Genomic DNA, 27,979 nt, shown 5'->3' with positions numbered 1-27,979 from the left:
AACCCAACTTCTTCATCAGTTTTAATATTATCTTCCTATCTACGTCAAGGTCTCCCGAGTAGTTGTTTCCCTTAAGAGTTTCTGACAAAAATTTTGTATGCATTTCTCACCTCTCCCATGCATGCTACATGCATTTTCTATCACATCCACTGTGATTTTATCACCCCTAACGATGTTTGGTGAAGATTACATATTTCTGAAAGGTAAGGTGAGTTTGATTAATTGGTTATCAACACAGAGTGCCACTGAGAAATCTGAAATGGCCATAATCCTCATCTGTACAGGCTTCTCAAATGTATCATGTTTAATCTAATCTTGCATTAGTGATATGTAAGGATGAGTAATCAATGTCCTTGATTCAACTGCTCATTGAGTCAGTGGCACGGACTTAAGCCTATGAAATATTACAAGGTCGGGCCAACCTTAACAAAAGCATAACATGTTCAAAACTTGCATGTTTCTTCATATTTCAATTGCTATTAATTTTATCTGATATTTTAGTTCACTTTACTTTCTTCTTCTTCTTCCTTCTTTTCATTGTTTTACTCCAGTGGCGTGCCCTTATAAAACACTGAAGCATAACAAACCAAACACAATTTTTTCAGACTAATTGTCCTTACGTTCTGCTGGCCTCCCCGTCATTTGCAAATAAAAAGAAATTGAACAGCACGTGGATAGTCGTTTTTTCTGGCACAAGTCCATTATGCTTTCCAAAAGCAGGCATGTGGGAATATTTTGTAATTTTTAAAAAAACAGTCGTGACCCCTAAAAGAAAATTAAGGATGGATTTGGTATTGACTTCATATTTAATGTCCTCATTTCAAACACACTGTTTTAATAAGCAACCTTTACAGAAATAAGTTTACTTACAATATTACAACGCATTACACACAATAAAAGCACCATAAATGAATATTATAATAAACATTATATTGCTGCAGGAAATTTACTGCTGAAAAATCTTCTTCAGATCTGTAACTAGTGAACATAAACGTGTTTAATGTCTGGAAAAACTGATCATAACAAAACATAACTTTAACATTCGTGTCTGCTGCCATTATATTTTTATTAAATATTTAATATATCAACTTTGTAATCAAACATTTTTGACAGAATACACGCTCAATATCTTGCTACATAACCTGTGTCTATGTTGGAGTACCGCAGTTTACATATGTAATATGAGGTCAGCTGTATACACCGCAGATATGACTCGGCAGAATTAAGAATGTTTAAAGACCCTGAAATTCACAATATTCTCACAAACAGAGCACAAATAAAGGCACCTCTATTCCATTAAGTTAAACTATTAATTTTAATAATAAATTAACAATACTTAACTTCATGGTGTCAAGGAAGAAGTAGAAGAACCATTTTAAACCATAACAAAAGACATTCTAATAACATTTACTTAGAGTTTAAAGAAAGTACGAAAATTACGATCCATTCGCTGAATGAACCTATCAGATACACCAGACAGTTTTTATGCCAACATTTTATAAAAGAGGGCTCTGAAAATATTGATCCAATATTCTTTCTTTATTTGAGTAGCATTTTTTCTCTCTCTCTGTCTTTCGCTCTTGGTGCGTAAAACTGTAAGAGTTGCACGAGTTCATGATTCGTCCTAAATACCAACCCCGAAAAGCTCGGTATGCTGTGGCTACAAAGAATTCTCCACCCTTACAAATTACATATTGTGACAAAATGAATAAATACAGAGAACACCGCCTTGTAATAATGTGATCAGATTTATTACAATGACATTAAAGTTATCAATAAAAATTTTGTCTTTAACTGAAACTGTAAACAAAATAAGTTATTTCACTTTAATATAGATTCTTTCTGGTGATAAGAAGCTTTATAAAAATAAGAGAACAACAGAGGACTAAATAAGCATAAACTTTTTATTTTATTTCCTCGAGTTTTTTTAAAGGTTAATTTTTCATTAATTTTCCCATATATTAAAAATTAATACATTTCAAATTCCTTCCAGTAGAAAATTAATGTTCAAAACAACACATAAATTATTGTTTTACTGGTACTTCCTCTTTGCAGGGGTTGGAGAAATGTGTTAGAGTCAGAAGACTTGAACTACATAACCTAACAAAGTGAACTACTTCAGCGATGACAAACATTTCATAAACAGCATATCAACTAAACATCTTTTATCACCGGTAACTATAACCTTAATTGTATTTCAACTAATCAAGAAACTTTGATGATCAGATTCCTTCTCCATTGACAGCCACGTAACTGACGCAACATACCTTGAAATGCTTCAGAATCAGTGTTAAATCACTTTTAATTGCTTAGTTTGGCAATGCCAATATTAATATGCAACACATAAAACTCGCATGTATTGCAACATAAAATGAGATTTCTTCCAACAATTTCACTGGAAAATGAGATTCGAGCAAATTTTGTCATGACAACAAAACTCTGCTTCCGGACATTTCTTTCAATATTATACAAGACGAGAGCATAAAATGTTAAGGCACGAGATACAAGCGCCTCAAACACACATATTAACGGAGTATTGTAAACCTGTGAATAATACGAAGCTGTGTGCAGTCTTAATTTTATAAAGCACTTTTATAAATGTGATGAATCTAATGCAAAAAATCATATACACCTTCAATGCTCTTATTTATGAGAAATCTGTAGGCAGACTTATAGGCCTGAGCTCAACATAGGCATTTAGAGGCCATTAATTGCACCTTTGGACTTATAACTGGTTTTAAATCTAAAACATTATATCTTCACTCCCATAAATATTTCTGCCAAACTCCAGAATCAAAAACTAAGAATGTCCGCAGTTCTTTTACAGTGGTTCGTCGATATTGGACCCATTAATCTGGGAGCCTCCAGAAACACTCCCCATGTAACAAGTCCTACCAGTTTCAACATATAACAACTTTTCTTTGATTTGATTTTTATATTGGTATCCTTGGCACCCTCAAATGGGAACTCCCAATCCACGAATACCGTATCACACAAAAGACGCAGATTTATCAGCCCTTTCAATGTTATGGACGGAAAAGCACAATGTGCTTTGGACGGAAATGTTCCACCAGTTTTTATATTTCAAGAAATTCTGCAGCAAAAATAAATCTAACATACAAAATAAAAATTTAAAGTTTTTACAGAGTTGATATACTGTACTGCCTTCTAAATTAACAACACGTGAATTTTTCTTCATTAACATTGAAAGGGTCAATATCACACACACGTGACACCCAGCAAACCTAGTGAATATTAATTAATTACTTAATCTTTCCAGTAGTGTAACATCATCTGATATAAACACTGTAGCGGATAAACAGTAAATGAAATGTTCTGCAACACGCTCAATTCTTGAAGTTACACTTTTGAGCTTTTCCCGGGTGTATGCGAACCTAACGCCACCTGATGCCTTACGCCACAGTTAAAGATGAAATATGGTAGCACACTCATGTGTTAGAAGACAATCTTATTGTGAATATTTTTGAAAGTGAAAGCAAGAGTATATCAAATGCTTTTGTTATAAAAACATTTGAAGGTTTTAATATAGCTATATCTGTTTCTGATCAGCACTGAGTAATTATTTCGATAATAGTAGCTATAAGAGACGGTTATGAACTTTTCACATATTTTTACATCAGGAGTGTGCCTCCTTGACAATTAACAAATACTTTTATTGGCTTGTTTAATTGCTGATTTTCTGTCATCTGTGCCAGATAATTTGGAAAGTCATAATATCTTTAACCTTCATGATATGGGAATATGGATTTAAACTTCCAAAATACAGGACTGAAAGCCAGACTTTAAGCACTGGGGTTTGTGGTAATCTACTGCAATGCATAGTTAGCTGTGACATGCGGCCGATAAAGGTTTATTATTACGATGCTATTTTATACCTTTTTGTGCCAGTACCCAGTATTTAATCAAATATTATAACATTATACTCAAATATGTAGATTTTTCTAATTTGAATTTAAAATTTCACAACAGAAAATATAATCATGTCAAGAGTGACTATCACAGTCTTCAACTTCTGTGCTGAAACCAGACTACAATTCAGAACACACTACTATTTAATAACTAATGCGTAATTAAACATTTGTAATATATAAAAATGTTAAAGGATCATGTGTCGCCTGATTTGACTTGGACCCCATACCTACCCTGGTAAGAACAATAGAAATGAAATGTACTGTACTGTAATTATTTCAGAACTACCCTCTCACTAATTCTGAGACATATATTCATAATTTCACAAAATATCTTCACAAAAAAACACAACTCTCAGAAAACTTCCATACACTTAACACATTTGCCACAGCATCCAACTAGCAGGGAAGTTTTACTTCCAAAGAGTGGTAAAACATGACCCATGCCATCATCTAGCAACAGAATCCTCAATCACATGACCTTAACTAAAAACACAAATGTATTATCCCACCACATTAACTTTCACTGCAGGTAGAATGTGAAACAAGCCAAATTTTCTCGAAAAGAAAAAAAAACAGATATAATCAATATATCACTATGAGCGCTGACTCCACAGTAATTTCTTTGGGTACGAGGAAATTGTATATATTAATATATTCACAAACAGATGCTCCACATAAAGTGAAAACACCTTAGGAAAGCCACAAAATGATACCAGACTTACTATTCACAGTGAAGACCGTAATGGCATTACGATGAAGAGAGGTCAACAGTAAATTTGACACGCCCAACGAAAAAAAATGAAGCAGCAACTATAAAGTCAGAAGGTACTATATTCAAAACAAGAAAGAAAATTCAAAATCTCCATACAATAAAACCAGAAGTTCCAACCTTAAGAGATGTATTAGTGGCTGTGAGAAAATAAATTACTTTTCCTGGAGAATAAGAGTTTTTGAAGAAAGATTTGAAGTTCTCATGGCACAGAAAATGTAGATTATGACATTCTCAATTGTGATGCCTCGCAGCGTTGTAAGCAGTTACCAGTGTTTCAGAGGAACATATAACCTCCACCTTTTACCTTGAAGATCTTCATACATTCCTCCAATATACTGGTAACCGCACAGCATCACAGCACTGAACAGCGTAACTGTCAGTATTAAAGAAGTTCCATTCCTTTTAAATTAAATTTAAAAAAAGTAGAAGTTTATGCCGAACAGAAGAATATTTCAGACAAAAACAAGAAATTGTAATGCAAGTGAAAACAAGGAACCAATTGTATACCAGGATGGGACATGACTTAACTGTATCCACATACGGACGGCAAGTGTCAGCAAGATCGTAAGATGAAGAATAATAGTGATTAACAACGTTGGATAATTGTACATACTAATTCTGTAAAGCAGTTTGTATTCAAAAATATACCTGAGTTATATCAAAGACCAAGAATGCTGATCAGCACAACAAAATTAACTTTAAGAAAACGTGAAAACTAATCACCACAAAACAGTCTAAATGGTGTTTCATACCATCATGTTCAAATGACTAAACCTCTAAATTTGGCAATGAGAAAAGGAGAAATTCAAGAGTGGCTTCAAAGATACTAAAGGTCTGAAGAGGAAATGACAAAATATTAATTGCTTTGACTTGTTCAGGCTTGATATCCACCATCAAAGTACCAGAAAAACTGAGTATTTCAAAATACAAGACACGAAACCACGTCATAACATAATGCAGACAAAAAGTTGCTGATATTCAGAACAATATGACCCCAAGTGACTGAAAAAGTGAAATTACACAAAGATAGAAAGTGTAAGCTGATTATTATAAACACGATTAGACAAGTGAAGAAATAGAGTAAATTGTAATTGTTTTTTTTTTTAAAAGATGATTCTGAAATTCCAAAAATGACAATGGCCTGTCCATTTCTAGAAAAGCAGAAGATGATGATGATGATAATTGTAATATTCAAGGTACAGAATCAACTTATTTTGTCTTACGGAGATGTACGTACTTTAAACGTCTGCACTGCGTAACAAAATGCAGAAATATGTGTTACAGTAATAAAATCACATCATCACACCACACTTCTTTGACCGAACATATTGTCACTGATAACTTTCCTCGCTCTTCAGTGTAGCCAATCTGACACCAGCTGGACCAAGTAGCAGCTCTTTACTTCCTCTCACCAGATTAAAAGTTAATGTAGCCAGGCATTAGATGGGACCTGATGGAACGCCATCTAGTGACAGAATGGTAAAATACATTATCATAATCAGAAATACAATTATTTTGAGTGAGAAACCGTTTCATAAAAGTAATTCATGCCGGGTTAATATTTCTGTACGGGTACTGGAGCAAATGTGCCAAGGAATTAAAATCTACAACGTACAGTGCGACGCCCTTCTGTCCTACACGCCTGCACCTTAAAACTAGGCAAAGAAGATATGTATATGCTTCTTAAACAGACAGCCAAAACTATATACATATATAATTTCTCATGTTTATAGTAAATTTTTTAAACATTCTTTATGATCTCATTGGTGTACCTTTCTTATAAAATCAACATATTGATTAATATTTTGACAAACCAAACTTAATTTACATACATATAAATCACATATATCAAATCCCCCCAAAAAACAAAAGGACTGTACCTGGGAACAAGGCACTATATTGCAAATTAACATCAGTTTCCACACTCTTCATACACAACAGTATATCTAAATTACTTATCAATCCTCAGGACAATATTTAGGGACGAAGGTTGTTTTCTGTTTTCAAATCTCTGTCTAAACAACTAAGACAGTGTAAAAAAATGTACTATCACTTCATTAAAAGGGGTATAGTTAAAATGGATTGTATAATAAAAATGTGCAACTTTAGTATTAAAATATATTCTTTATATTGACTTTCTGTATAGGTCGCTATCATTCTTTGACTAAAAAAAATTATGACTAGAAGTAAGCATAACAAGTTCTGATGTGAATTACTATTCTAAAACTCAACCCTACTGGCAAGTCTAACTTTTTACAGTTGGACTTGGAAATCCTTCGGTGTTGTTAAAATTCTAATCTAATTAGCTGTTCTGATGTTACCGATGTATATCACAGAACATCATTTGCTAATCTAAGTTAATCATGTGTAAAGTAGAGGAACTTCGAGGACTGTATCTTCTAAGCACATACCTCCACACACCATAAAGAAGGCCTACAACTAAAGCTGCAATTATCAGTGTCACTGCAACAGAAAGACACATCATAATATTAAAATTTATACTATCACTCCAATATAAAACATAATTTGAAAAACAACAATTATACAAAATATTAAACTTTACCTATAACAATGGTAGCCATGTGATTTTCACAAACAACCGCGGGAGACGGTGCTGGGCGTGAATCAATCGGTATCAGTCGAGTACCAACTGCAGGAAGAAGCAGGAATCTTGTGTTGTTTATGTATCTTGTCACAGCCTCAACAACTGTCACAGCTGAAGTGGAGAAAACAAAACTTATTACTGTTTGCATCAAATGTAAGATCAAAATACCCAAGTTCTTTCAATCATTAATCTTCATCAGCTGTAGCACATAATTAAACCAATAACTCAGGCCTACAACCCTGAAGAACAGGAATTTAAATTCCCACATGATAGCAGCCTAAAAAAAATGGACACTTCAAAACAGTGTAAAGACGTGAAAATTCGGATGTGCGAGTCACAGCGCTCCAAAACACAAAAACTAATTGATGGATCTTCATGAAACTTGATATGAGTGGTCATCCCAGCCACATACTTTCCAAAGCCCCACAACCAGTTAAGCCGACATGGTGATTCTTTCAGCATCTGAAATGAGAGCAAGTATCACATCACTTGCGCTACAAATGGAATACTTACGATGATATGAAGCATTTACTGCACCCAGTAACTTCTTGTAGTTCTCCATCTTCAGAAGTGTAAGTGGCACTGTTACATTGTAAAATGTTGCACTATCATTCACATCTATCTCACGTAACAACATGGATAATGAAGCAGCTGAAACTGTTTTTACTGAAGCTATCTCTGAGTTGTTCTCATGTTCATTTCTGTACTCTATTTGTAATAAACCTGAAAAGAGAAACACTAACATTAAAAGAAATTTTGTATACTGAAAGGCAATGGTTCCATTTTTGGTATAGACATAAAAGTATGGGATTTATTAACCATCATTAGTTCAAAGAAGAACTTGTGTCGTGAGTTGCATTCCATACAAGAGTGAAAACATGAACATGAACACACATTTTCCAAATGCATTTTTGTTATTTTGGATATGACATCAACACTGACGTTCACTTACTGCAGACAGAGAGCTCTTCTCAGTAGTGACATCACAGTATAAATTAAAAAAATAATTTTTTCTTGTGTTTTGTTAAATATCTGCCATATTAAAACATATTTCAAATGAAAGTTGTTTTATATGTGTCTTTTATGTTCTGTACCAATTCCACGTACAATTATCTATTCACGTAACACACAAATTATAGCGACCAATATAAAACAGAATTAAATTTACCAAACAACTCATAGTGTGAAATATGTCCAGCACTTTGAGAGATTAAACATGAAGAAGGTTGGACGGCAAGACAGGCAAATGTGACCCTCCATTATGCACCTATTCCACGTACTTTGTGCTTTACACAAATCATATGAAAATTGTAATGACTTACCAGATACGTGAAGGAAGTCAGTTTGGTTGGAATTATTAACGCTCTTAATGGAAATCTCAAGTATGTCCTTCAGCTGGCAGCCTGTCAGTAAAACACTGTAGATATACGCATCTTGGTCAATAAGGTCATAAAGATCCATTGCTGTCACGTTTCCTGTGGGGAGAGATCATTTAATATTTCCCCGTTGCCATGTGCTTCATTAGTCTGAGCAAAGTTTCCATAATTTTCTTGTGTAATTAAAAGTTTGTAACAGTTCATGTATGGATGTCATTCTCAATCTGCGTTATGTGGAATGTCAGGATTCCCACAGGTTCCACAAATCAGGAGCTTTGTAAATTGAATTCTTAACTGAACGCTGCTAGTACGATAATATAATATTAAGATGGATCCCAGAAAGAGAGGATGTGTTCACTGAATTCACCTGGCTCAAGACAGGGACGAGTGGCAGGCTCTTGTGAACGCAGTAATCAACGTTCAGGTTCCATAAAGGTCTGGAATTTCATGACTAGTTAAGCAACTATCAGTTTCTTGATGACTCTGCTCTAAGCAGTTGGTTGACTAATTAGCAGATTTCATTACAAGCAGAATGTAAGTATTTCTCTATTAAAATCATAAATTCAAAAGTTGAATTTGCAACAAATCTATAATGTAAAATCTCACTTCATAAACGTACCTTCAGGGATGGTTCCGTTTGGTCGAAGATGCGATGCTGGAAATATTCCTATAGTGGTGGAACTTTTGTTCAAAGTACCGTCACTTCTCAGAGCTGCCACCATGGAATCTGCGATCAGATTCCCAAGTGAACATTCTGAATAACTGCATATGTCTCTCTCTGCTGTCAAGTTCTTGGTGTTCTCGGTAAGGGGCTCATTCTGTCTTTGCAGCCTCCTACGTTCAGTCTTGATAAGATCTAAAGCTTCTTTATTTTCTGAAAGATTCAATGATTTTCCATCAGTGAATTTTACAAGCATAGCTTCATGTCATGCCTTTACATCCTTTCCGCAGCCACGACATTGGGGGATTTAAATATCTCTAAATTCACAATCTACTTTTAAAGAAATATGTATTATTTGTGTAAGATGGCAACAGACACCAGACAAAGCATTCAGCAATTCGTTGCCAGTTTGCAGCAGTAAGCAGTAAAATATAAAAAAAAATTGTCAATCATGTAAACATATCAAATATATGGAATCAGTTGGATTTTGTGGTGACTGGTTATAAACACCCCCACTTAATGGTAACTGCACCTTGTCGTGGTGGTGGGGCTTGAGTACCTCAGTGATCCCAAGAGCTACTGGTAGGGCATCCCTAGCCAGATTGGTCGAGGGGGAGAGGTCAGACTAAGACAGGTACCCTGGTCCTCCAGGTTGGGGGTTGGTCGCAAGGCTAACAACCTTGCGCCATAAAAAGGAAGATGTTTCAAAACCTCGATCAAAGCCTCGGACAGACGGACCTAACAGACCGAATGGGAGAGGTGAATTGAGGAGGCTATGGACCGAATACGGACCGGGGCGCCGAAGAAGAAGAAGAAGAAGGTTATAAACATTCAGGTTCCATAATAAAGAATTTCCTCATTAAAACAGAATGAGAAAAGTAGTACATTTCACCACCGCAGTCAATGTGCAGAATTTTATTGGTGAGAGTGCAACAACAACAAAAAACAAAAAACAACAACCTTCAGCCAAAATAGATGGGTAATGTGTTTGCTTTCACTCACTTTCCAAATAAAAATCAGAAATATAATGCACAAGCAATTTCATTACATATCCAGGTCAACTACTGAAGAGAAAGGCTTATATTCAGGAGGTACCTAGTGCAAATTTTAACAATGCCTAACCTAACCGAGGTTTTTCATGGTTTTATTTAGTATCTCCAGGCAAATACTCACCACTTATGGTCATCGTCATATCTCACACGACACTAACTTCAGTAGCTGACACTGTCATTAAACAATATAATAATCGACAAAGTTCAGTAAACTTACGTGTGGAGTTTTGATAGTGTACGACATCAAACTCTGCATTGGCAACACTGCAGCTGTTTGTTATAGGCAGTTGCATTTTCCCTATAATAAAGCGTCCTGTTTCACTGGTGTGGTTGACTTTCAGACTACACACACGCGCTGTTTTGTTGACCGACGTCTTATTCACAGTCTCACAAAAATATTGTGATACATTCTGTCCTCCTTTACTTGGTGCTGCATCTGTTGAAACCAAACAAAATAAAATGATACATAAATCACAAAGGCTGAAGTATTTTACATTATCCACCTCCTTACATCATGCAGTTTTAATGAGTTTTACTCTAAAAATTTTATATTAATTATTAACTTCTTGAAAAATCAAATATGACGATCTTTTTGGTTCGGGTTAGGCCATATTTTGTTTTGATAACACAATCATCTAGCTATCCAAGCAGTAACTGTATTTTCTTGCAATTATTTAGTGTCTAGTGACGCCATGTTTGCTACAGTAAAAAATAAGTATCACATAATTTAACTGAATCACTGAATGGAGAGAATTTTTATAACATTTTTCAATGAAATTAAAATGCACAAAACACACATAAATACAAAAAATTGAAAAATAAAAGGATAGGAATATTCACTGCTATCATTTTTTATGAATTCCAAATTTTGAATATTAATGACCAAACAAGAGTAAGGGTAGTAAACTTATTTTATTTTTATGGTTTTCTCGTGATAATGAATTTGGAATGATTCCCCTTTTCCACTGACTCATGATAACAGTTCAATATAAACTTCAGAGAAAATCTCTATATTTTATCACTTCACCTTGAGACCAGTTGGCACCACTGAAGAATACAAAATCAATTCCATCGATGCTAGCGATAGCCTTTGACTTATTGACAGTGGAACTCCCTGAAACACACAGAATACACTGGGTTGGTAGGTACAGCTATTTTGTATTACTGCTTCAAACACCTGAAATTTTCTAAAAAAAAAAATTACGGTACTGTGACAGACTTTTCTCTATACCAACCCCCTTTCCTCTGCTATTCTTTGGTTTAGTTAAACTAAAAAACAAAGATACTTTCTTCAGACTGAATCCAGGCTTAATGAGGCTAATTGGTCTGATCTTTTCCACAGTTTGAATTCAGAATGCATAATTACGTATCAGCCCCCATTATTTTTGCTAGAAATGGTTAATTCACTCCCCTCCTTACACATAAGGGCGCTGCGGTGTGAGTGGAAAGGTCCGGGTGTGAGTGGAAAGGTCCGGGCGTGAGCCCGCCTGGAGCCGCTGCCGGCGCAGATCTTGGTGGTAGTAGCATAGAAATAGATAATAAATGATTCGACTCTATTATCAATTGTGCAACAAAAATGAATTAAAATTCCGTAATACTATAATCTTGTGCTCACCTATAACAACAATTATCGGTTTTGTATCATTCTGATGTTCTTTACTAATTCTTTCTACCTCTTCAATTATACTCTCCGTGTAATTCTTTACAGAGACGCCATGTATGTCCTGCTCCTGAAAGAAACAAAAAAAAAAGCAGAGCAGTATAAATATACACACAAGACAAAGGGAGCATAGGTTCAATCTTTGCTTTTTTATTAAATATGAAGAACATCTGCACATACTCAACGCACCATTCTTCAATGAGATTTGTGGAAGCACGGAAGTACGGCTTCTCACATTACCAAACCACGACAGGGGGCTATGGGATTTTTTTTTTTTTTTACAACCAGGTCCAGATTGGCAAAGGGTGTCACCCAACAGGTATCGGCAATAGACCGCCGCGACATGTACCCAACCACTCACCTCCATCTAGTGCCAAGGTTACAAAAGTGCTTAGCTACACCTCCATTTCCTCATGTCTTCATAGAGCGGCGCTTCACTTTATACACTTTAAAGTCAAGAAAGCTTATATCTTCCCAGTATTATTTAATACTAAAAAAAAACAGAACTTTATGAATTTATCACTGCTTTGTATCCCTTGTATGAAGTGTCACAGACAGATGCCTCATTAACAATGTTCCCACTTCAGTTACGCTAAGAAAGAACTAAACTCGCGTACTTACCGAGCTGTCTACATAGCCAATAACTGAGACGCTACAGTTTTCAACAGCAAAAGTTAATGACTTGTGTCTCGGTGCTGGATCAATATTTGATACCACAACAGTTTCATTCAGCCCATCAAGGTAGCTTTGGCCTGCTTCACCTCCGTACTTGAACACATTTGATCCCACAGCCTAGAAGATACAAGATGATCAAATCTTAACACGATTTCGTGTGCGCTCTCTGCACGCAAAACATCCAGCGTATGCAAACATGAAAGGTTGTGAACATCAATAATTTTGTCCATCTGATGTATCAACAATAAAAATAATAACAGATTTAGGCAAATTTTGGAACCGAGAGTTTATGACATTTTTTGTGAATCAGATTTGCAAAAGTGGCATTGCACCTGAAATAAAAAAAAATCATGACCAAGGAGGCATGAAAATGATCAACGAATGCATTTGTTTATTTACAATTATTTGAAGTTCATTTAATGACACTGTCAGTATCCCAAACGACACAGAGCCGAATTGTAGGATGACAAATAATTAACTGAAAAGGATATGGAAGGAAGCAGTTGTGGCCTACTTCAAGGTAATGCCTGAATTCTCCTGATGTAACTGAGGAAAACATGAAAAACCTGTTAGGATAGTTGGTCTAAGGAAAAGAAGAAAGCGAAAACCATCGATATAAATTCATCTTCCCCAAATATCTCATCTGATTAGGTTTATATGTGACTTACAACTCATTCGAGAAAATAACCTACAAACGTAATTCAGGCTTTTCTAGAGATATTTTTACCGCACCAGACTACATCACAACTCAGCGACCAAGGTCTTATCTGCGTAAACAGGTGTGTGTGATGGCATGTGGCATTACGGCAAGAGGGGCACAAAGAAGTGTGTTAACCCATTTATGTCTAACATAATTTACCAGCGATTAATTGATTTGTTGAATTACATACTAACAATATTAGGAAAATATTATAAACTATCAAATTTCTCATTACATAATTTATTCCCCTCCTGTTATTTTTTGTATCCTAGGTCACAAACTTACTGTGGCATTGAAGGGCAAGTCCTGCATTGCCCGTAGAGCTGTCTTAAATTTGAGTGTTCTGAACAAATCGCCTCCCAGAGTGTTCCCAGCATTCAGCCATATTTCGTACGAATTGTTATCGTGGTTATCTTCCATGAAAGACTTGAGAGAAGGCAGTCCTCCTTCACACTTTTCCTCTGAAACATGTTATCATATAACATTTCAGGCTTTCGTGATGTTTCCATTTTCGCCTTAAACTGTACTGAATCCATGAAACAAAAGCAATAGAGCCTATTTCTATGTGGTAATATCATCCAGAAACAGGATGTACGAAGCCATCATAACATAAAATAAAACTTTATATCAGAGACATCTCAGTTGACTGAGTTCTTTCACAAAGTGCACAGAATGATCTTAAAGTGGAGGCTGCATTCATCTACATACATTTCCAAAGTTCAATAATTGAAAATACTGAATGAGGTTTTGATAAACATCTGTCAAGAAATTTTAATATTTATCTATATTGGTCCAATACAAACAATGTTCTACATAAAACTCAGTTCAAAAGTATCCCCCCCCCCCCCCCCAGCAGTTCATCATGACAAAAATAGACTCCATTGATATTTACAACTTTTATATGTAACACTTTTTTGACACGGTTGAATACACGTCAAATACGAGGAAAAAATAATATGAGTCTCTGGTGTGAACAGCTTCAGAACAATAGACTATTATCTGTTGTAACAGCTTTGCATAATAATAATAATAATAATCCGTGGCGTAACAGTCCTCTGAGAGCCAAAGCCGACTAGATGGCTGCTGGCCTCACGTTCACATGCCTAAGCAGAGGTGAACGATCATCTAACCAGATACAGAGTGACGTGTGGTCAGCAAGACGAAACCCCAGCCATTGCTAGTTTTTATGACCGGATTACGCTACCCATTGTAGCTCCCCAATTTCCTCATGATGCTGGGTTGGCACCGGTCCCATACACTGGTCGAAAGCTCATGAGAAAATTTCTTCTCCCCCGAGACTCGAACCAGCGCGCATTCCGTATCGCCGGTCCAAAGCATGATGCCTCAGACCACACGGATACGGCGCGGGACAACAGCTTTGCACAAGCAACAAATAAACAAAACCAAAGAGGTAAATAAAAATACAAAGAACAAATTTGGAAAACACACTCCAATTTGTAGTACACCTTTCTACTAATATTGCACAGAAGTTCTTTCTGCACCAAAGGACTCCGAGAGCAACCCGTCACAGTGCCACCTGGGCCTCAATGGTGAGGCAAAGCCTGAGAAATGGATACATTGAGATCATTGTCTTACCCGGTCCTTCCAGATAAATACCAAAACATTACTTCAAAATGGCAAAGAACTGCTCCTCGCTACTACGATCCCAATTCCCCATACAAATGAGCATCCATTTAAGTTATCATACATTAACAGGTAATTTAAGTCCCTGTACTACCTTTACAGACAAAAAAACCATTTAAGTCCTCTGAGAATTGGTCTGTGCTAAAAGCAATAAATAAGAAACAAAAGACTTACCATCACCCACATCACACAAACTTCTGTTCTCTCGATAAACAGGAAAAATGTCATACTGCAGATCGCTGACAAGGAAAATTGTCAGCAGAGATCGTTCTGATGGTGAATCAAGTGCACTTGTTCCTTCTGTTTGATTTGTATTGTCAGATTTTGTTATATTTGTAATTAATGATGTGCCATTTGTTACTGGCTGTGTTCCATTTGTTAGTGTCTGGTTTGCATTTGTTACTGCCTGCGTTGCAGCTGACTTTGATGCTGAAGACAACGAAGAATTTGCAGACGTGTTGGCCGAAGACACTGCAGACTGGGCCGGCAAATGGGAAGCTATCGTTCCTGCTGCATCTAGAACAATTTAATTTTCAGTTACACGTCTTCATAGTAGGTTTCCTGCATAAACACACAGCAAATAAACCATCACGCAAGACGCAAGCAGTCAGTACAGCGGCAATGCTCTAAAACCTGTAAGCAGGAGGTACCTAGAAGATGGCTGTTTTCTAGGTTGTTGTTCCATGTAGGTTCTTGTTGCTTCCATCAGGGTGATCAATAAACTAGTATAAGATTACATGGTGCTACAAAACAGAACACAGCTATCTTCATACTCACCGCCAAGAAATCCTACAGGAGGTGCCTACTTCATATTTACTAACTAGCATGTCTTCCTCTGATTTTATGGGGAAATTCCAGTACCATAAATATACCCTTAAAGTCTCCTTCCAAATCCTTCTCCATAATGACTTTCATGATCATCTTACAATCTAATTTGAATCGACATTAAACACTGGAGTTGAAACCCACTAAGCATTACTTCACTAAAAGACTTTAACTTAAGTTTTATATATTAACGTACCTTGCGCAAAGACACAGTTGCTGTATCCAAGGAGAAGCAACACTGTTGCAGTCACGCAAATGAAATTATGAGAATAACTGTCTCTTCTATCCAGCATCTTGTAAAACAAGCCTGAAGACACTGTAATTTGCAGTAAGTACGGTTAAGACAGGCGAAGAAATATGTAATAAAGGATAATGGAGAAAGGGACAAAGTAAGATTACTTATTTACCACTGATACACTCATAAAAAAGCCAGGCAGCTGCTGAGATTAATTCTACAAATTATTACACACCAAATTTCACTACCTACAAAAGAAGGGGGAAAAAAAGTATTTTGGGAGAAATAAAACAATGACAACCCTGAAGAACAACATACACAATCCAGTATAATTTCAGGGTCCGTCTTCTGGGTATGTACTGTTGTACAAGTTTACTGCCATTTCAGGGTACATATTGCCTCCACCATCAGGGCTTTGAAACGTAACCTTCTATCAGAAAACATAGTGCTACAACCCAGATGACAGTCTGCTTCAAGAACCAACATATTAATTCTCTGCTGAATACAGGATGTATATTCCTGAAAAGCACTTGCTTTTCTGTTCAGCATTTATATATTATAAAGATCATTGAAACAAACATTTTTATCCATTTCTAAGCTGTTTAAGTTAGTTACTGATGGCTTTTCAACAACAAATTCTATGAGGATGGCTGTTTTCTGGGATATCATCATCATGGGCGCTACAACCCAGGGTAGGTCTTGGACTGCTCAAGCTTTCATAATAAGTGATCTTTACAGGGTGGGGGTGTTAGCCCCACGCCTAATCCCCAACCTGGAGGACCAGGCCTCTGTATTTAAATCTCCCAGAGGCAGGGTGGTCCAGCTATACCCCCAGACATGGATACCCATTTTACTCGCCTCTTACGACATGCATGGGCTACAGTGGGGCTATTCTTATTCTCCGACCACCACACGGAGAGTTTTCTGGGATATAGCACTGTGTATTCTAGCAAATAATGGGCAACATTTCAGAATTGCTTACTGCCTCCGCCATCAGGGTGATGACACTGTAAGAACCTAAAATCTCACCTAATAAATACTGTTACCATTTAAATATAAAACTCTCCCTGTTGGCCATGTCACTAGCAGTCATCCAAAGCCATATCTTTTAAAAAACCACTTTTAATGTCATTGCCATGACAGGTTATCCATGACCATGACATTACATAAACTGTAAATAGGTGGGATTACAATTTATACCAACACTACACTGGTATTATTCACTTTTATGGTACTGAAAGCATATATAAAACATATATTTTCATCACACCAAACCTTTATGAATGTTGTATCTGATTGAAATTCAAAATAACAATTTGACGAACCTTCCCTTCCTTGCATGGAAATTACGTTGGACATCGTCCACTGCTTACGGTATATTTCATACGCAGGGAATTTCGGGAGTTGGCTATACTTCTACCACGTTATGCTTCTGTCTTTTCTACTAATGGCAGCGGTCTCGTTCAAACTCATACTACTGATGGGCAGCATACAAAATTAATAAACATAGGCCGCAGAGGGAAATTTTGGCCTTGCATAATGCCAGTATTTCGGCAGCAACTGACTAGATAATGCTGTATGTAAATAAATACGTCAATATGATACAATAAGATGGTCTAAATATCTGGACTACGCGATACAACATCCCAGAAGACATCCCATCTTCATACTCGTCGCCGTGAAAGCCTCAGATCTTAGCAAGTGAAATTATAGTTTTGTAGAACTTCATATTATGTTTTAGGCGTTCTTTACACTTCAAAGAAAGCGAAAAACACTTCATGGGCCTGTCCACGTCTGTCTGCCTGAATTACCAGAATTTAACCTACCTTTCATTTAATCATGAATGTAACTTTGATTTTTTAACGTCACTGTTACATTAAAAGACCACTGCCACGTTTTCGAAGGATTTACTAAAAACCTTTAATTTATTGTAAGATTTGAGGTTTTCACAGCTGTGAGTATGAAGATTTCTGTCTTCTGGGTTGTTGCGCTGTGTAGTCTGGTCGATGTTAACCAACGTTTCAGAGGTCATACTGCCTCCATCATCAGGGCGATGAATATTATTTAATTTATTATTTGTTATGCACTTTGGTGACGAGACACGAATGAACATAACCCGCAAGTTTTAACTGATTTTGCTTCTATACCTCATTATGACACCTAACAGAGCCTCTGAAGGACATGTCTTTAAGAGGAAAGCAACCAAGCTAGTTCCATTTGTTAATTCGTTGTAATTATCAAGGTCTTCCGACAACTTTGACTTCACTGATTAAAAAAAATAAAAATAAAAGCAATGAAAATTAAATATTCAAGCTATTTTCCAAGAATATTCCAGCAATGTCTGCATAATAATTTTCCTTCTCCGGCGAGTATTATTAGACAGATTACCTTCAATTCATTTTATAGATAACGAGAAACTCGGTCATAGACTTTTCTCTCTCGCCGCCAACGAAGTATGAAGGAAAGTGTACTGCTGTTCAGCAAATGTGGAATGTGGAATTCTATATTTGCAATAGCAAGACTGTTCATTTATTTTTACACGCCCTCTTCGGAGTAATTTCGTATTACATGGGGAAACGCTCCCCCCCCTCCCCCCCGAAACGCCGATAAACAGACTAAAAGTGATTAGTTTCTTTTAAAACACAAGTAACTTATTTACACAGAATAAAAACAAGAAACAAAAGATAACAAGGGCAAGACCCCAACAAGACTTCGACCCTTGGAGAACTACAATCTGCACTGTACATACAAACACATGTAGCAGTTACGATTAACCATTCAGAGCTCGAAACTCACACAAATAATATTTAAAAATTCAGTACGTACCTCAAAGTAAACACAAAGCGTCTCCATTTCAGAGATTAAATGGTTAATATTGTTTAAGAAAATACACGTTGTTATTCAGAGAATCGTACAAAACCCATAAACACATCGCGAACAAATCACAAGTAGATCTAACACACGAAGACGTGGCATAACCACTCATCACACTACAACAAAATAACAAATGACTGTGCTCATAATGTTAGAAACGGAATGAAAGAAATTCGGCTCACAGATCAGGCCCAAATGGCAACAATAATGTTCCCGTTATCAAATCAAAGCTGCGCGTTTGTATAGTGCCTCGATAAGAACACGTATCAAACCCCATCAAAATAAAATATGCACGTTAAATTAATCTTATAACAATAGAAATATAATTACAGTACCTCCAACACTGAGAAACGACAATTTCCCTCTTCTCATGCTCACACGCGGTTTCTGTAACTTTTTGAAGGTAATTCAGGTCAGTGTTAACCAAACCCAGGTAAGCGTGCTCTCGTTTTCACGCATGCGTTCGAGAATTGAATATTATTAACAAGTGACGTAGTATGCTGTATATAAGGACAAATTACAATTGTGCCTCTACTCCATGGCATCACGCGATGAAGACGTCTATGGAACAATGGAACACATTCCACGCCTCAGCACGTATTTTGATATTTATTCAGCTGCTTTACGAAGACCCACGTTGCTGATTATACGCGTTATCAACTGCATTGGTTACGTAGCGGCGATGAGAATGAAAAGTGAACGATGTGGAAGGTAGCGACGAAGGAAAACCACGAAAGAAAACTCAGTCAAGATAGCCACTCTTTTGGGGGAACGATTACGAAGCACAATGTATCAAATATTATTAATTATTATTTATTATTATAAAATAACGTGAAGAGAAAATATCAATTGTTAAGACCAAGGAACAGATTAGAGGGCAATAATAGCACGGATCTTGTACAAATCGGGTGTGTGGATGTGTACTGAATGTATCTGGCTTAGTATTTGATCTGTTATGAAGGCGGTAATGAATGTGTTAGTTACGTAAGGAGACGGGGAACGTCTGTTAAGGACTCTGCTCCATGGATTTGGTTATCAGTTGCTGAATGCGCTGAATTAGAAACTACAAGGCGATTATAAAGACAAGAGAATGGAAATAAGCGACTTCGAATTGTTTTAAGTTCGCCTAGAACATTTACATAACACGTAAAATACAAAATGTACCCTGGATAAATGTTTTTTTTTTGGCATAATTTGAACAGAAAATCTCCTAAATACGAATGAGACGCTTCACGACAGTTGTATTTATTATACCAGACGAAGAAATGTCAGTTTAATGATTCAGGCCGTATTTATCCCCGGAAGGGGCCCCACAGCTGGGAGGGGGGAGGAGACTCGAGAGATGTGGACGTAGCGATCACTTCGCCCAGACGTCACGGGTAATTTTCGTACGGAAAATAAAATAATCACATACGCACGCAGAAATACCCTTTGTAGTTGATTAGGAACAAACCGTTCCATCGATCTACACAACATCAAAAGGCCTCTACCAGTTTTTATCGTATCTGATTGGAGCGCAAGTGAAGAGTCTTGACTATATATTTCGAGAAGATTATTTTGGGAACTGTTAAAGTATACTCTCAAAAAGAGTGCGCACTTTCATTTTCTATATTAAAATCTTATACAAGCAACAGACGCGTTCTCAGTCCACCCACAAGGATAACACCAATGCTACACTTCATTACGAAACACTTAATCAAAAACGCATTAGGATAATATGCACTTCAAATTTAACTAACACCGTCTCATTCTCGTCTGAACTTTACATTACGTCACATCCTATTTTACGTAACGTAAAGTAATTGTAGGATGTTCTGTGTATGTGAGAGCCTGTGTCAAATTTACTGATTCAGGCCGAATCCTTGTAAATTTTCAAGTATACTAAATCACGAAAACGCTAACATGATCGACAGGAACAACCAGTCTGACTATACACTCCACTCGTAGCGACTACTTGTCAGTCCAAGGAAGGTCACAGTGATTCTTAAGTTTCCGGGTTCGAATTTCGGCCACAAGGACAACTACTCTGATTGAGGTTATCTGTCGTTTTCCTCAATCAGTTTATAAAAAATATTGAGACTTCATCGGCAGGTATCTACAATGTACGAGGTGCGATCGGAAAGTTTCAAGACTGCGCGTATAAAAACCCGTACACTTATCTCAGGTATTAAATTCATCCATCACCCTCGAAGTAGTTCCCCTGGGAGTGAACACAACGATCCCAGCGCCGCTGCCAAGCCTGGAAGCATCCCTGGAAATCTTTCTTTGTCAGCCTGTCAAGCACCATCTGCGATTCTGCCTGAATCTCTTGCCAAAGACTCGCCAAAACGGCTACGGAAACCTATGAAATGCTAAAGCAAGCAAAGAAAGATTTCCAGGGATGCTTCCAGGCTTGGCAGCGGCGCTGGGATCGTTGTGTTCACTCCCAGGGGAACTACTTCGAGGGTGATGGATGAATTTAATACCTGAGATAAGTGTACGGGTTTTTATACGCGCAGTCTTGAAACCTTCCGATCGCACCTCGTACTTTCATAATCCGTAATCATTTTGTCATTCGACGCCATATAATCTACCCAGCTGGTTCAACAATGTGTTGTTAAATAAAGAAAGAATACCTATACATTAAGCGATTGTTGGTTGGTGATCATTTGTTGCTGAAGACTTTTGGGCCTTATGGGATAATATTTATGACTACGTGTGATTACTACTTTAGATTTTCACATTGTTCTCTGCGGGTAATTTATTGTTAATAACATGCAGGCCTAACCTGATAGCAATTTCATGTTTTGTGCATTCATTTGATACGTCACTCAGTATATGACAAAGAAACTGTAAATTTCTATGGCTTTCGTGCAGCATTGTTGAGTTACACAAACAAAGCTGTTTCCGGAGAAGCTGACCTTTCTACTCGAACATAATTTCCATGACGAGAATTCCAGGAAACATAAAAACTGCAGTGCCATCGTAGATACCAACATTGGCTTCAAAATGTAGTTGAACAGAGCTCTTTTTTTTAACACTGATTTATTCAGGCTGACTTTTTCATATTACAAAATTCGGTCAGTAGCGTTACTGAAATTCATGTAAACTACGTTGACTTCTACGACATAAATTTGTGATTTTTACGTTAAGATAATAATAAACTTTATCAAAATTAAATTCGTATATAAAATGCATATATTATTCTTAGCAGGTCGAACGTTTATTTTAATTCGTATTTTTAAATGCAGCACTGTTTACGAAATAATGTTCAAGAAATATAAATACATTCTGCAATATATATTTGTTAGAACTATATAAAATGAGACCATATACCTGACCATGTATTAAATCTGCAACAACGGAAATTAATCAACAATAAAACAACAATTATATATGCGAAATCGCAAATAATTAATTTGAAAAATACATAGCCCTATAGTCAGCACTCCAAACTCCAAGCTCTGCCAATCTGATTCTCTGTGATTTAATCAAGTGTACGGACTGAGTTATGCAGTTATCTGCGTCTGCTGGTAGTTGTTCGTTTTTAAGCCCAAATATTCCACCCAGCAGCTTTTACCAAACGCACTAAAATACCCAAGATTACGCCCAGGATCCAAACCCATACAAGTCTAAAATATCTTAACGCTCACGTCACATTCCACGAACTTTAATAGCAAATAAACGAAGCTGCACGTCTGGCATTTGTACACAGACCGGCCAAACATTGCTTTTTCACAATGATGAACCTGACCTTCCCGTTAGGTATTTTCAAGACAGGATATTTCCGCTTGTGCCATAAAGATCTGACGATCCTCCGTATTCAATGTTACGTAACAAACAGGTGCGGTATTATTAAACAACCGATGAGCTCTGGGATGTGGAAGTTCGTAAGATATGAATATTCGATTAAACTAGGGGCTTTGTCAGGGGGGGGGGGGGGGGGGCTGTTCACAAACTAGAATGTCGAATTTGAGTCATTAGCACACCTGTACATTATTCACGAGGTCCCGGCTTCTAATTTCGGCCCAAAGACAGTTTATCCTGACGAAATTCTTCTGAGCTACTGACAACATCGTTAAATATATCGTAAATAAATAAACAGACAACATGGAGGCCCCGTTTTTAAAACTTCCGAAGAACTGTCTGTTTTTGTAGTAATTCATTAAATACGTTGATTTTCGTGGAACCCTGTACGGATATTTGTCACGGAGACATTGTTATGTAGCTCAGTCGTTACTATGACAACTATGCTATTATTTTAATATTATACTGGACAATGTCCACAGGCTGAAGTAGCACTTATTCGATACAAACAAAGTCACGGGTGCTGGCTGTACACCCGTCATCAAGGAACTGATGTCGTTATACTGATTAATTTTATACGCTGGTTCGTATCCCTGGCTAAATACAAATCCGTACGTCAAGAACGGCCGAACGGATTTCAATTAAATTTGATACCGGGACGTTTTACTAACATTTGCCGACTCGGGGAATCCCCGCGTAAGAAATTCACCTACCATTCACAGATGTCAAGGTCAATCACTGTGAACACGCCACAGCTGTTAGAAGGAACGCGTCGTTTGCATCTTCAGGGTTTAACAGGCCACAACCTACTTCAGAAAACCAAAATGCCGGCCCTTAAAATTTGTGAAATTGAAAAAAAACAGTGTGTGAAGAGGCTTCAAATTTGTACGATTATAATATTATAAAAGTAGGCAACTTTTGATTAGTGCAATATTTTGATACATGTCGACCTTGAAATGCAGCGTAGCTTGTAAGAAATTTATGTATTGGCATATTATAAACCACATTTACTACTAATACGACTGAAAGCTCTGTTTCAGAATACTAACGAACCAGAAGAATTATTTTAGATATTATTTGTTAATAATTATTATTTGTTGATAAGGTTGGTCGCACTGACTAAATGTCGCGTGCGGTATGATTAGAAATCAATGTCTACCCAACCAACATCACCCTCCCCTGGGTCGTACAACTGCCTAGAACATTGATCCGACAATGAGTAACTCAAACTGTTCCCGTGACCCACATTTGCAGGTACTGTACTTTGGCGGCCAGCCAGGTCGTCTGGCGTCACAAGCGACGTACTGAGTGTGCGCAGAAGCAACTGGTGCATCGTTCATCATGAAACACCTCGCTTTACGTACTCAAATTTGGAACAAGGGTGTGACCGTGACCTTCAGCACACAATTCCTCACTTTTCCAGCTTTTCTCTTTTTATTTAAGTTCATTCTTACTTCCTTCAGTCGAATGGTTAGCACTCCTGCTTCATATTTAGTTGGCTACCCTGAGGTGTATCGTGGTTTTACTTAGTCCCTCCGAAAAAGTCGGTATGCTACCCTAAATAAAGTCACGACCGTTTATTTCAACACTTTATTGTTGGAATTACTGAAAACGTCGTTAAGTAAACCACAGATACATTAGAAAGTAAATTATTCTTCCTTTTTTCTCTCAATAACTTGTTCACGTTTCACCACACCAAAGAATACTTCCTCCCACTGCCCTATTCTTCTAACCACGTGCCAACCACCGCTCGCGGTTCATAGTTTCGTCACATGCAAAAGGCCTTATATAAACTTAACCACTCCGTTTTCTTGGAAGTTGTTTGGAAAGTCCTGAAGTGTTATGAATGCTGTAAACGGGGTGTTCACTTCAGATTATAATTTATTTTAGTACCGGTATCTCCAAGAATAGAATAAGTTCAAAATATGGGTCCCCAGGCAGACCTTACACAGACGCTTTTGGGTGATTAATAGTTCAGTGCTGAATTGAAATTCAAACTCTCTCAATATTTCATAATACTTGGTCTAAATCGTGAACGCTCGTTATATAAGTCAGCGTCTGTGTGAACTTAAATAATCTGATGAACCGGACAAGACCAGCAAACAAGAAATCATGGTTTAATACACGACTCTTTCGTACTTTCAATATTTCACAACTTACACATTGCCTAATTATATCCCATCCACGATTAATAATGACGAAATTAATATCCGTACTTAACCTTTCACTATAATGCATACAGAAACTATTTCATTGCATTTTCCACTTTTCAGACAAATTATTTATGTTCTTAGAGTTGTTTCCAGAAGTTGCGGCCATGTGAATTATAATGTTTGTTTTTGTACTGTTAATAATGTGATTAAATGCTAGGTTTAAAGCTTATGTATGCAGAATGGTTTATATTATTTCTAATCCTGTTAAAATTTCGGCAACAAAGAAACACGAAACAATCAAAATACGACAATTTCACGAACATTAATCTCTGTTTGAAATTATGCAAATATCAACATTTTCTTAACAAATAATAAACATAGTACAATATGACATATAGTTTCAATAGGATCTTGGTTTTTGTTACGAAAACAAACATTCTTACCTTGCAATCTGTTATCCCACTGAGCCCTGCATATCCCAACGAGTCTGCCACACAAACTACGTACTTGCGTGATCCTGGTGTGTTGACGTAGAAAATGTACGAGGAAACAGCTCTCCACACGACAGGGCGGGCGACTGGGAGTTGACCTTCCAACAGGAAAGACTAATACACGAATTGTGCAATGCCGTGAAAGATACCAGACTCTTAACAATGGCTACAGCTCCACAACAGTTTCATAACGTTAAACAGCATTTTAATCAAAGTACTTTAAAATGGATACAAACTTGAGCATGTTTGCATGTTCCTTCTCCGAAACTGGGTACAGAGAGAATTTAATTTGTACTAATATCGAACTACCTGCTTCATAAAATATTACAACACTACTTCATAACTTTCCTCATATGTAAACTATAAATTAATTAAGATCTACAACTTTCTTTAGGAAATGTTTGGCTGTGGCAATTATTGTGGAGACGTAATTTATGACAATACAGTGTGGGAAGGATTTCTTGACTAGCTAAAAAACTACTAGATTCTCAAGGACTGTTTCCTCGACAGAGTTAAAAAAGTTCTGCACACAAAGTTGGAAAACGCTGGGCAAGAACGCGAAGGAGAAACAAGGCTGGCAAAATTAACACGTATCACAAATATGAAGTAAAATACACATGATTCATGAGCCCTCTTTAGTATTGCGTGTTAATTATCAAACTGGCACAGACGTAAAGCGTGCGACCTGCATCGTGGGTAAATCTTATTCAAAATGCAAACAAAGGCAAATTTTCCTGACTGAAATTTCTTCTCATTTTTCTCAGCCCCTCCAGGAAAATTCTTAGACATGCAATTAACCCTCTTCTTAACACAATTCCACTCGACATCTTACCTCATCAATTTATACGGCGTCCAAAATGGCGGGAATATACAAAACAGTACCTTGACTGAAGATATTCGTAAAACAAAATATTCTCTACTGAATGCCGAGGTCAAGAATGCGTGGAAATTTTAACTCCACGCCTTAAGAACAAGTGCAAATTTACCTTCAGGTTTACTGTAATTAAACACAGACTTAATGACGTGGGTGGCTGTGAGAGTTTATCAGAACGGTCTAGTTATTTGGCACTCGTCTATTTTCATTCTCGACTTATTAGACACGACTTGAGCACAGTTCAGCGGGGAGTGGTAAAAATCCCAGCAAACACTGAACAACAAACCACAACATTCATTTAGAGAGTGAGATTTAATCAGGTAAATTAAATGACTAATATGGCGCCAGACTGACAAGAAACAATGGAGTAATGTTCTCCAAACCGTGTTCCGCATGACTCTGGAACTCCTTAATTATTTGCCAGGGGTTTGGTGTATTTAATCACCATCAACAACCCAAATTATTTCTGTTAAATTTATAAATCTGAACAATTTGTCTTCCCTAAGTAATTATGTATACTAAAAAGACCTTAAATGCGAGGGTGTACTCGTATAGTTGTTACATTTAAGAAGTTACTGAATTATATCTAACTTCGCTCCCTGCAGCCTTCAACAGAGCGTCTCTTTCATTCATCCATTGCTTCATTTTTTAAGGTCTGGAAAAATACTTTTGAAATGTCTCATGCAGAACAAAAAGTTGGTTGTACTCTGGATTTTGCATGCACTCCCAGTTCAAAACACGTACAAGATCTGCGAGTGATAAAGAAAGTACAGAGAGACAAACCTGGAGGAATGTAACACGATGTCCATCACAAACGCAATGTGGTCTAGAAGACAGTCGATAATAAAACTGTTCAGTGCCTGAATTCCAGCTGCGATATGGGTACGTCTGTACTGGAAAACAGCACTTTCCATCAAACCCAAGTCCGCTTACATCACAAAAAGAGGCACTCGGGTGACAGTGAGGCAGGAAGATCTGGTGGAACGATGGGAAAGGAAATAAATTGGCGAATCTGTAAAATAATTAAAAACACAGCCAACATTAAACTTTCACACATCATTTTTTATTTTTAAAGTTTTTTTTTCCAGATTTAAATTGTTTTAACATCTAGAAATTAAAAAAAAACCTTTACTACAATCTACAGTGAAAAAATGGACAAAAATATCCTGAATAGTATATAATTATAATAATATAATATATATTTATATATATGATCCTCACTTAGTTCGGTATGCTGGCTGGCAGATGGCAGTCAGAGAAGAGAGAGGGAGTGGATCTTGGTAACATTGCAATAACATAGAATACAGGGCAATGACATCACAGGGCAGACAGCTAAAGGAAAGACAAGAGCGTTAAACAGCGCTCTCAACCAATGAAAGGCCAGCAACAGGTCACGGAACACAAAGTTTTGTGTTCGTTTCAAAATTTCAAATCACGAAGGCTGTACCTCAAAAGGCAATATATAAAAAGAACTTCACAAATGGAAAAACAAAACTGGCATCTGGGCAACCACTCCTGACACCAAATTCTGTACAAGAATTTTAATTTAACAAGTCCTTAATTAAAGTCTGAAATATGAAGCACAGAGCATTAAATAATTACTAAATACGGGTAAACATATTTTGCGAAATGGTGGCAAATGTTCTAACAAAAACATTATGTAA

General features: G+C 36.8%; 1 protein-coding gene across 6 annotated transcripts; it reads right to left on the bottom strand.

Annotated features, from left to right (window-relative positions):
* Positions 1-818: 818 nt before the first annotated feature.
* Positions 819-27,244, bottom strand: LOC110838764 (5'-nucleotidase-related protein). 6 transcript variants are annotated; one of them, XM_022082323.2, is made up of 15 exons: positions 27,099-27,244; positions 25,394-25,539; positions 16,099-16,218; positions 15,252-15,593; positions 13,719-13,894; positions 12,680-12,850; positions 12,014-12,128; positions 11,426-11,512; positions 10,616-10,834; positions 9,305-9,559; positions 8,632-8,784; positions 7,823-8,032; positions 7,268-7,420; positions 7,116-7,167; positions 819-6,169 (listed from the first exon to the last, which is right to left on the bottom strand). In XM_022082323.2, exons 1-15 carry the CDS (start codon positions 27,227-27,229, stop codon positions 6,121-6,123), a joined length of 2,379 nt encoding a protein of 792 aa, XP_021938015.2. In that variant the 5' UTR covers positions 27,230-27,244; the 3' UTR covers positions 819-6,120. The 6 variants fall into 6 exon arrangements, with proteins under 6 accessions (XP_021938015.2, XP_021938018.2, XP_021938017.2 ...); XM_022082326.2 differs by lacking the exon at positions 27,099-27,244 and adding an exon at positions 26,274-26,293; XM_022082325.2 differs by lacking the exon at positions 27,099-27,244 and adding an exon at positions 25,678-25,700.
* Between the last annotated feature and the right edge of the window lie 735 nt (positions 27,245-27,979).

Source organism: Zootermopsis nevadensis, unplaced genomic scaffold (genome assembly GCF_977971745.1).
Source record: "Zootermopsis nevadensis isolate Lab colony 2312 unplaced genomic scaffold, Znev_1.0 Znev_ptg000012l, whole genome shotgun sequence".
NCBI classification, from domain to species: Eukaryota; Metazoa; Arthropoda; class Insecta; order Blattodea; family Termopsidae; genus Zootermopsis; species Zootermopsis nevadensis.
This window is presented reverse-complemented; position numbering and strand designations above follow the sequence as displayed.

Bases quoted from the DNA above. Each gene is read 5' to 3' on its own strand.
- LOC110838764 (XM_022082323.2), bottom strand. From the start codon at position 27,229: ATGGAAAGTGCTGTTTTCCAGTACAGACGTACCCATATCGCAGCTGGA. The intron at 25,540-27,098 runs GTTTGTCTCTCT...TCCTGTTGGAAG, and splicing joins ATCGTGTTACATTCCTCCAG to GTCAACTCCCAGTCGCCCGC. The intron at 16,219-25,393 runs GTAAGAATGTTT...TGCAAATTACAG, and splicing joins GTGGGATAACAGATTGCAAG to TGTCTTCAGGCTTGTTTTAC.